Here is an 11,572-nt window from a genome sequence, read left to right on the forward strand (position 1 = left end):
AGAAGAATGGGCGCTTTATTACCGGATAGAGAGAAAAAGAGTGCGAATTAGATAGTTTCCTTTCCTTGTTTGTAATTTATATGAAACTGTTGGCGACGCGCCACGCCAGCCGACATTACTCTAATCTAATCCTCTTTATCAACTCTAATCTTTCATTTTTAGGATATCATTAAAGCGGCGTCGTTTTAGGACTCCCCATTGGTTGGCGCGAAAGCCGGGGGGGTTTAGTTGGTTAAAAAGGCGGGATTGGAAGGGTAATTAGGGTAATTTCATTTTGGGGATAAGGGTGGTGACTGGACATGGGAGATGGGCATCTGGGTTGTGGGGGGGGGCCAAGGAAACAACATGCTGATCGTCGTTTTTCCTTTTCCAGGGGGGGGCATGTACAAGTTGTAACGCTTTTTTAAAGGGGAAGATCGTTTTCGTGCCATGGATCACGTGGTGTATGACGTGCTGGGTTATCCAAATGTACAGTGGTTTTGACTACGTGGCTTTATGGCGTGCAGGGTGACAGCTGGTCAACTCGGCCGAATCGACCGTATTTTGGTTTATTGCAACAGGGCACCAAATTGTTCAAAGCCCATGTTATGGAATTGGGAGTTTGTTCGGTCTTACTTTTGATGGGAAAGGTATGGCAATGGGCTAACAAAAACCAACGGAACGGAAAAATGAGGCTCAAGAGCACAAATGACATAATGATATTGTTTAGATAAGACACTCTTCTTATTGATTTCTATGAGAATTTTTGTCATGTTTTTCCAATAGCACGGGACCGGTTATAGGTCTTTCCGTCCCCATGGCCAGTGTTTTTTTTTTGTTCTTGGTAAAAGTTTGGAACCGAAGCGTGCTCGATCACATTATAGGAATGTTTGTTCTAAAAATACTGATAGAAATGTAGAATTATGAGTAAACATATTCAAGAATTTTCTGCACATGCTATGCTAGAATTATAATAGAAAAATAGAAAATTCATTATTTTGGGAAAATAAAGTTAATAAAAGAAAGTTAGAAAAAAAGGGAATGAAAATAAAATTAGATTTAACTTAACCAAAGAAAATAAGAAAGGATGAAGAAGAATAAAATAAATAAAATGTTGAAAACCCCCAAAAAATGAATTGATAGCATCCGAACCTCTCACCATGGAGAAACATCTCCAGGAGAAAGAAAAAACAGTTTGCCAACTAATCTAATGGCATCTTTGGTAAAGATATGTAACCGTTTGTATATATTCAAAATCTCGTATAGGCTACATCCCATAAAACCCCGTGTATCTGCCCCTGCCCATGGCAAGGACGGAGGATAGTTATGCACACCCCGGGCTGTAATTCATATGATTTTTTAATTAAGCACTGAATTCATTAGATTAATTAGCATTAGTTCATCTATAAAAAGGAATAGTGGTCTGCCTGGTTTTGAAGTGAAGTTATGTTAACAGAGGAAAGTCCTATGAATACTAAACAAATTCAGTATTTTCTTAGAAAAATTACAAGAACAAGAAATTCATTGAGAGTAATTTTCTATAAATAAAAACCAGGCTCTCATGGACTTAAATATAAATAAAAACTATTAACTTTAATTTGGCTCTTCTTATTATCACTTTAGCAATCATCTCATTCTCAGGTCATCTAATAATATCTTTTTGCTCTTTTGTTCGTACTCTATGATTTCTAAATCTTTTTGCTATTATAATATTTATTTTAAATTCGGGGATGTATGGTAGAATTTTCGTACAAAAAAATAGCCTAGTCTATTCTAAAATCCTGACTCCGTCCATGCTCCTAGGTTGTAAAAGATTAATATTAATGACCGGCGTGGGAGAAAACCATTGAAGACTTTATGAAATGTTATATGTTGTTGCATCAAATAAACGCTCTTGAGATGCATCTTTAGATGAACACTGAATTTTATGTCTATGCACATAATTTCATAGTGGACCAGTGTGGCTAGTAATTCTCGAATAAACCATGAGGTTGTACTAACAGACATATGAAACAACCCGATAAAATAATCAAGATCGTAGTTAAGAAAGTCTTCGTATACCAATTCTTAGTAGGGGTGGACACATATCACTACGGTTTTGTTTTAGGCAAAACTCATAACCAAAATCAAATTTTAAATTCGGTCCGGTTCAGTTTTCTCATTTTAGAGATTGTGACTCACAACCCAACCCGTAAGGTTTGGTTAGGTTTTTTTTTCAGTTTTACCCGTATGTAAAATACGTAATATTAGAAATTAATTTCAAAGTACAAAGTTTAACATCAATATCAAACATAAAAGGTCCAATTGATTATTCCAAACCTAATTGATTCTAACATCTCCATAATCCATATTTTGCTCAAGTACAAAAAAAACATTATTGCGTTAAAATCAAAGAGGAACGTACATGATATGAAACATTAACAGAATCATTGATCAAATAATTTAATTCTAGAGTCATGATACAAAAAAAGGTGACATGAGGTAGAGGTTGAGGGATGAGGGATGAGCTATGTGGATTGGTATTGCATATTGAAGTGAATTTGTAGTATAGTTTAGAATAAGGAGTGAGAGTATAGAAAGTGAGAAAGGGTCGTATGCTTTTTTTATCTGAGAAACGAGAGAGATCGTAAGATTGATTAGACTAATTAGGTTTACGCCAACATTAGTTTTTTTTTTTTAATAAGAAAAATAAAAATATACCAAAACGATGACATTAACCGTTGACTTCAGATTATTTAGGTCGTTTCGGTTTCGTTCAACTAATCAGATCGGTTCGGTTTTTTATTTTCGGGATTTTTCTCATCTTTTTCGAATTCAATTTAAATTGATGTGATTTTTTTATTATTTTCGAGTTTGCATGTAGGGGTTGAAATCTACACCGCAAATTTTACATTCTACACTCTTTTGTGCTTGTCTTGACCAAATTGCCCCTCACTTTTTTGATTTGTTTCCATCGTCTCCCTCTCTTCCACGAGAAACAAAACGACCCATCGCCACCAGGCGATTCACGGGTTCCGAGCTCCGAAACATTTCCAATTCCCATGAGGAGGTCTGGTTAATTGCTCGTGGATTGTGGAATAGCTTTTTTGGGTTAGTAGATAAGTATTATGGATGATCTACGAGACTCATTCATGATTTAATAAATATTTCTGGGCTTCGTCTGTCGAGCACCGGACCTCCAAGAGCCGAGCAGTGTTTTTTAAACGGTGTCTTCTTCCGCCGTTGGCCAACAGTATGCCGCACTCCACCCCTCCTTTCAATCCGACATCGACGAGATTGATAACCTAATCAATGCCTCCGTCCAATCCGGCCTCACCACCGTCCTCCCCGCCAAACCCCCTAGCCCCACCTCATGCGCCTCCATCCCGTCTCCTCCTCCCCCTTCCTCCAATCCAACCTCCCCCCCCCCCCCCTCTCCCCTCCAAACCCAATCCCATCCCTCCATCTGTCCCCGCCCCTTCTCCCCTCCCCTCCTCCGCCTCCATCACCATTTCCCCTTCTCCCCTTCTGCCACTGAAGTAAACCAATTAGAAATTGCGCCTCCCTCTAACGTCTGAAGATTTAACATCTGTGGGACCCAACTGCAGAGGCCACTCGCGTGTCGACACATCAGTAAAAACACTTTTGGGCTCTCAGAGATCCGGTGCATTCTAGAATGCTCCATATTTCTGGTCGCGGCAATACATGCCATCCAAGTTATGGTGCTTACTTTACTTTATTCTCTGTCATTCCTTTCAATTCCGTTTGGTGAACCTGGGCTTTGGCAAATTGGCAAGTATTGACATATGTTCACTTCAGGCCATGAATTGGAGAGAGATGGAGAACGTTCAAAATGCTATGGTATGCAATTCTAAAGGCTCTGGTGAATTTCTTCCTTTAGATTTTGAAGTGATCGATCATATTCAGAGTTCCTCTTCTCTCAGATTTACAATCAGCTGTGTAGCAATGAGTCTATGGCGAACTTCTTTTCTTCCCTTCGAAAAAACCCAACAAGTTGAGGGGCAATTTAGTCAATACAATCTAAAAAGAGTGCATAATGTAGAAATGAAAATGTAAATTTCAGCTCCCTAAAAAAACATCATCAGTCAACCTTTTGGTCATGTCCTAGTCCTCCCACATTTTGGGCTATATAATGATTTTTCATTATTTTACAAAGAAGAAAGAAACTACATCTTGTCATAAGTATCCAAAGGGTACTTTTACTCTAACTAGCATCCTAATGCAAAAGGGATGCCATGTATTAACGTAATTATATGCGTCTAAATATACATTGGAAAATATCATTACTTGAATCGGAAAGAATGATTCATACAATGATAGAGCACTACAAAAAGAGTATAAAGTGGCCTTATTAAACTTCGGACAAAATGAAAGAAAAAGTACCACACTCCTTGATAATAACAATACTAAACAATGGTGTCAGCTAGGACTGGATTTTATGACACCTAAAAATCGAAACCGGCCATAACTGAACCGCACTGAAATCGAGAAATCAGAACCGAACGGAACCATTGTGTCAGTGCCAGAAACCGAACCGAGCAGTTGGTGTCGGTTATCGGTTATATGCTTTCAGAAAACCGATGAAAACTGAACCGAACCGAGAATTGGGAGCTAAGGTTATAGCTTGTATTTGGTGAACATATATAATCAGGTGCTTATGTAAAGAATATATTTAGTAATAAATATATACATGCAGAGATATGTGATTTTGATTTTTGCATGTGTACAATCATGCATCCAGAGATCTTATGTAATACTTGGGGGTTTTGTCAACTAGCCTTCATGTTAAGACAAGTCTAGACGTCAAATGATGAAGCTCATGAGGTTTAATGTGTATTTTGGTTAACTTCTGTTTCAGCGAAGTACAATGTTTTTATTTAGTTAATATTTAAATTCTTGATTATTCATATGGTGAATGTAACTTAATTAAAGTATTGAACCTGTAGCTTAATCCTTCACTTTTAATCTTTTTATTTTCATTAGTTAAATACGAAATGTCAATAAAGATATTAGGTTTTGTAAGCGAAATGAAACTGAAACCGAACCGAATTATAGGTTAACCAAAATCGCGATTTATATATATTTTTCGGTTTCGGTTAAAAAAAATATGAAACTGAGAATTCGATGTCGGTTTTCGGTTAGTGCTCATAAACCGAACCGTTAGCACCGAGTCCAACCCTAGTGTCAGCACCGATATGTAGGGAGTGGAAGGTCCTCCCTAGCAACATGATTGTGCATTTGTGCTGCTTCATTACTACGTTTCTCTCTAAATGTAGCTAGCTAGCTCTAATTATAAAATTTAAAGAAAAAAACACTTGGCCTCATCACTAAATCCTCCAGCCAGAGCTGCAAAGACATTTTAGATCTCCCTTGACGACTTGGTCTATACGGTTTTTGAGAATTTAGTCAATATTATATCCTTGTCGCTTATGATTTTGCTCGATCACTTTATCAACAACCTTTTTTTAGAAGACACACAAACATTTCATTAAAGTGGACTCGGGTACAAGATATCAGTCAATTACAAGAAGACAACCATGAACCAGAAATAAGCTCCTAACTAGCAACTAATAAACTATCTTCGAAACCCACAAGTATACAACACATACAATGGAGGCCGATCACGACCATACTAAAAATTGTCAGCCCCATCGTTGTAATGCATACGAAAGCTAAAAAAGAAGACAACAAAATCTAAACTCAAAACAACCAAGCTCAGACCGTCACCTATAAGCACAGAAGCAGAGCTAAAAAACAAAAACTATATAACCCTAGAACCCAGCCCACCAACCAGACCACACCAAGAAAGCCCAAAGCAGAAGCCGACATGGCCCAACAACCAACATTGTCGAAACAAAACGCACTAGCCAAAGTAACGCAGGACTGAGGAAGAGGAAATAGAGTTGACACAACCCAGAAACCTAACAAAATCGGCCAAAACAAGAGAGACAGAGCCGCATTGTCAAGCCGGAGGAAAATTGTCGCGGAGACCGGATCCAAATTGAAAGAAATATATCTAACCCAAAATTAGACAAATAGCAAACAATCCATGCAAACTCAAAAAAAGAGGCAGACATCCATTGATAAAGATGCAATTAAAGGCTAGAACAACAAAGCAAGGGAAAAGGAGAAAAAAACAAGAGAATGACACAAGAGAGACAAGGGAAGGGAGGGGAGGGGCATAGGTAAGAGAGGAGAGGAACAAGGGAGTAACGGAAACGAACTCCGGAGTAGCGCCCACAAGGGGCGAGGAACTACCACCGACTCTCAAAGCAGTAGGTTCTCCAGTCTTTATCAACGACCTATCATCACAAAAGATGATACTTTAGAACTACATATGTTGTCAACTAGGACATACACATTTGATAGCCAAAGACAGAGAAAGAGAGGGTACAAAGAATTCTGCAAATATAGCGAGTGAAATTTATTGGTGAATCAAGCTCTAGAACGAAGCTCGGGTAAAATAAAGAGCATTTGAGCTATGCTTATTTTTTTTTTAAAATGAAAGCACACTCCGGAAGCCTCACTCCACATAAAAAATGACCCGTACATGAACGGCCATAGTCATCATGTGTTTTCTATGATCTAAATTGCATTTTGACAATTTTGGTCGTTCATGATTCATGAATATGGCCAGAGTCACATAACGCATTGGGTTGTTGCATTTAGTCGCAGGAGAACCCCTTGGTCATTCATGAATGATCAAGTTCCAATGCTTTGTAGAACACATATATGATCAAACTCTAAGTGATGCAATAGCTATAAGCTGTACAATTTTAAGGTGGGGAAATTTGTGTTTATCCCATAAAGATGTATTTTAAAATGGATGTAAATAAATTACAACTATCCCTATATGATACTATAACCATATCAATCTCACATATAACATTTGATCGAGAAGCTTAGAGCGAGGTTGCTTCTTTTGAGTTCCTTCTGCAAAGAGCTAGCTCATTCTATAAAAATTCTTAGCTAGTGGCTAATCATTAGAGTACGAAGAGTATATACAGTAATGATCCCCATTCCCATCTCTTACCAACTTCATCGATCGTTTTCTAATAATTCTGGCAAATTTTTGGAGGCCAATAACTAATTCTGTCAATTGGGTGCATGGGATACACGACACAGTCGATACTGATGGATCATATGCCGTTGGTCGGCTTGTATTTTTTGGAAGCGTTCGAGTTTAAGCACTAGTATAAATCAGAAGCATTAATTTTTTGTTAGATGGCATACACTTGTATTTATATAGCACTAGAAATATTGGTCCTCAGCGAGCAATATGGACCCGAGCTTTCTCTAAAAGTAGAAAAGAGTACAATATAACTAGGGTGGGCATAAACCGAATTAAACAAGCAAAATCGACCGAACTGAACTGAAAATATGGTTCGGATAACCGAACCGAAGAGATGTAGTTTAAAAATGAAGAAAACCGAATCGAAATCGGTTTAAACGGTTTGAACATGGTTTACGTGATCAAACTAACCGATTTAAAACCGAACCGACCGAATTTAATTTAATGATTTAAAAAATATTAAATAATAGGTATTAGTACAAAAAAATAACAATACATAACATAGAAAGTTGTTTAGTGCAGTTGGTAGAGCGCATGGTTATTATATTATAAGTCAGGAGTTTGAATCTCAACATTGACATTTTGATGTTTTATTGAAAATCTATCAAAATGAGAAAAATATAATTTTTACATAGTTATTAATGAGATGTGCGTGTGATGTACTGATTTGTGACATCATTTTTGGGTAGGAATTTGAGTCTCACCTCTTGAAAATTTTAAAAAAATTACGTATGAGTTGTAAACCGAAACCGAACCGAAACCGAACCGAATTTCGGTTAAACCAATTGTTTCGGTTCAGATTAATTTAATTTGATAAATAATTTGAATTTCTAGAAAACCGATTAAAGTGGTTCGATTTCGATTTAGGCTAAAAACCGAACCGAACCGATATATGCCCAGCCCTAAATATAACAATCACTCCCAATAAAAAAACAATTCATATGCTAACAGTACTACTTACCCATGCCACGTACTGGAGTCGAAAACACACAGACTCGATCGTTCCCATCCTTTGCTTATCTTGCATGTGTTAAAAACTTAGGCGTTCATCGACTAGGTCCTCCGGAGTCCGGATATGGTCCGCCATTAACAGAAGAGGCCAAAATTTACTGATGATCACCTACACTAGCTAGTTAATAATTTACTGATCGATCACATCCTTGTTTCTTCTTTTTTTGGTAAAATTGCTAAAATACACTCTAAATTTAGCTAAAATTGTCAATTTGCACCTCAAACTTGTATTTGAGTCAATTTACCTCCTAAACTTGGTAAAAATTGCTGATTTGCACCTCATTCGTTAAATTTAACTGTTTTCATTCAATTTTGCGTCAAATGTCATGCACATTAGGGGTAATGTTGTCATTTTCTATTTATATTTTTCTTAAAAACAAATACAAATATTCTTTAAAAGGAGGATTATTTGTTAATCAAATTATTTATTTACATATTTTTTCTACATACTTAACCCTACTTCAAATTATATATTCAACATATCCACCCATTCAAATATAGTGTGTTGTGTATATATATATAATGACAATATTGCCCCTCAAATGCGTGACATATGACTTAAAATTGGATAGAAAACATTAAATTTAACGGATAGGGTGCAAATCGGCAATTTTTACCAAATCTAAGAGGTAAATTGACTCAAATGCAAGTTCAGAGTGCAAATTGACAATTATGACTAAATTTGAGGTGCAAATCAGCCTTTTTGACTCTTTTTTTTGTTACAATCACATCCTTGCTTTGCTTTCATGAGCTTAATTTTTGATCAATATTAATGATTTTGAAAACAAATGTGTAAACATCGAATGTAAAAGACTAGCTTTGAAGTTTGAACTATATGACACATTGATACTGGTGTAGAAAATTCCAGTGTGTGATAGATTCCTGGACGGTTAGCAATGGGACCCTGAAATCTTCTTTGAAATAGAAGATCTTCGGCGTTGGAAGATAGCACCACCTAATCTGTGATCAAGATTCAAACCAGGTCCTGCAGTTCTACAAGTGATGAGGATCTGTCGATGGATTGCCGCTTCAGAAGTACAAATTTCAGCCCTTCATATATAGTTTGTTTAATTGGCTCATGATCGATAAAGATCGACAAACGAATTAAGCGGATCGAAGAGTCATAGCTAGAAACGATAAGTAAAAATTATTTGGCATACCTAATCAGTTATATATATATTAGCAACTGTATACAACTATTTAATACGTGATGCCTTCAAATTAACTCGATCAGGAGCACTATAGAAGCCTCCAGAATAGACAGTGGCTATAAACAGAACGACGGACAGTGTGAGTGAAAGCTTTAGGGCACGAAAACGAAAGCACTGCAAGCTTGCAATATATGCTGAGAAAGGCGGGGGGTGAGGACAAGGTTAGTTGGGGCCCCGGTACTCCACATAATGATTCAAGTTCGCTTCATATCGGTCCAGAAATTTCACGTGCATATCTGCTTCAAGAAACTTCATGATTAATTGTGATTGATATATCAGGAATCTCCACGTGAAGGGGTAAAAGAAAGGTAATGGCCATATGCACTACTCGATCACACTTTAATTTTCCATCACAATCATTTTCATATGGTTCGACGATCACGTATACGCAAACAATCTCAGATCAAACACTTTTCCTTCCAGACCACAGGTTTGCATATGCGTGATTGAACATGCAGATCACGTTGTAAATTTCTTAATTTTATTTCCAGATCACGTTGGAGTTTGAAAGCCTTATGTTCTACATCTATATATATTTTAACCATTCGACTTACACTATTGCCCAGAAACCAGAAATTTAAGTAGGTATGTATGCAACTCCTTGTGGTGTGGATTAATTAAGTAACCTTTAGCTTGTGAAGAGTACAATATAGCTTAATTAAAATCGTCGACCTAGATTACAGTAAGAATATATACTCGATCACCGAGTAACGCAGTTACATATGACTTCGTACAATATTCATAACAGTGATCACTGAATCAAGGTTTACGTTTATTTACGCCATGCATAGAATTATTTATTCACTGATGGTTAAGAAGATCCTATTGATACTATTTTCAAACGAACCAGAACAATATTTGTCGGTAATTATTTAAACGTAATTACTACGTCTGTAATTACTACGTTGTGTTGCGCTAGCATATATTAAAATGAGCATTTTACTTACACATTACAACAAACACACGAGTGAATTCTATAGGGGAATCACATTCTATAGTGCGACTAATTATTCAAATCCCCACCTAGTTCTAGCTTTTTCCATAACTCTTGGGGTCCAATTGATCAAAAGTATATAGTAATTATTTAAATAAAAAAATAGAAGATCCGAGAGCATGCATTTGGATTTCAAACTACAGAAAAAAAAAAAGAACAGAAAGTTGAATTAATCATACAACCAAAGCATACAGAATAATACAATATCATTTCTAACCCCATCCACTCCAGGAACAACAGAAAATGCTATTCACAGAGGAAAACAACGGGGGTGACAATGATGATCATAACTTAATTAGTATCTTGGGATAAAACTCAACGCTCAAGACATCCAGACATAGAAAAAACTCATCAATTTCTTCTAGGCGTATTCACCACTGGCCAGAGGCTCGTGGCCGCTGTTGCTGATAAAGGCGAACTCGTAAACAAGCCCGGCGAGGCCGCCACCTACCAAGGGTCCGGCCCAGTACACCCAGTGGTTCTCCCAGCTCCAGCTAACCAAAGCCGGTCCAAAAGACACGGCCGGGTTCATGGAAGCTCCGTCGAATGCTCCACCCGCCAAAATGTTGGCACCAACGATGAAACCAATCGCGATGGGCGCGATTGTTCCCACGCTCCCCTTCTTGGGATCAATAGCGGTGGCGTAGACGGTGTACACCAGCCCGAACGTCATCACAATCTCGAAAACGAACGCGTTCCACACTCCTACTCCGGAGGACAGAGCAAAAGCAGAGGTGGTCTGCGAAGCACGGAATTAAAATTAGTCAGCTAACTAGCTTGGTCATATTATTTATAACAGTATTAACTAACTTTAAGATCGATGAAGTTCAGTAATAATAAAACTGACCTGGCCGTTGGTGACGAACTTAAGAAGCAAGCAAGCGACGGTGGATCCGAGCAGCTGAGCTATCCAGTAGAGGATGCCACGTAGGAGAGTGATGTTACCTCCGACGAAGGCGCCGAAGGTGACGGCGGGGTTGACGTGTCCGCCGGAGATGTTGGCTCCGACTGAGACGGCGACGAAAAGAGAAAAAGCGTGAGCTAGGGCAGCAGCCACGAGTCCGGCAGGAGTGGTGGCGCCGTCGGAAGTGAGCTTGTTGAAGGCCATGCCTGAGCCTTCACCGGCGAAGACAAAGATGAGAGTGGATATGAACTCAGCAAGAGCGGCCTTGAGGGCGTCCGGGTGGTACGTCTCCTCGGGTCGGCCCACGGCAATGTTCCGGATCGGCATGGCGGGTTAATGATCGGAGGCGGAGGTTTGAAGCTGAGAATGGAGCTACTGCACTAGCAGTGAGAAGGATTAGA

The 11,572-nt window shown here is 38.2% G+C and overlaps 1 protein-coding gene across 1 annotated transcript; it reads right to left on the reverse strand.

The window, feature by feature from the left end:
- Window positions 1-10,421: 10,421 nt before the first annotated feature.
- LOC126801241 (aquaporin TIP1-1) lies at window positions 10,422-11,572 on the reverse strand. The gene is made up of 2 exons (XM_050528731.1): window positions 11,115-11,572; window positions 10,422-11,006 (listed from the first exon to the last, which is right to left on the reverse strand). Exons 1-2 carry the CDS (start codon window positions 11,496-11,498, stop codon window positions 10,629-10,631), a joined length of 762 nt encoding a protein of 253 aa, XP_050384688.1. The 5' UTR covers window positions 11,499-11,572; the 3' UTR covers window positions 10,422-10,628.

The sequence above is a fragment of the Argentina anserina genome, chromosome 6 (assembly GCF_933775445.1).
Source record: "Argentina anserina chromosome 6, drPotAnse1.1, whole genome shotgun sequence".
Lineage (NCBI taxonomy): Eukaryota > Viridiplantae > Streptophyta > Magnoliopsida > Rosales > Rosaceae > Argentina > Argentina anserina.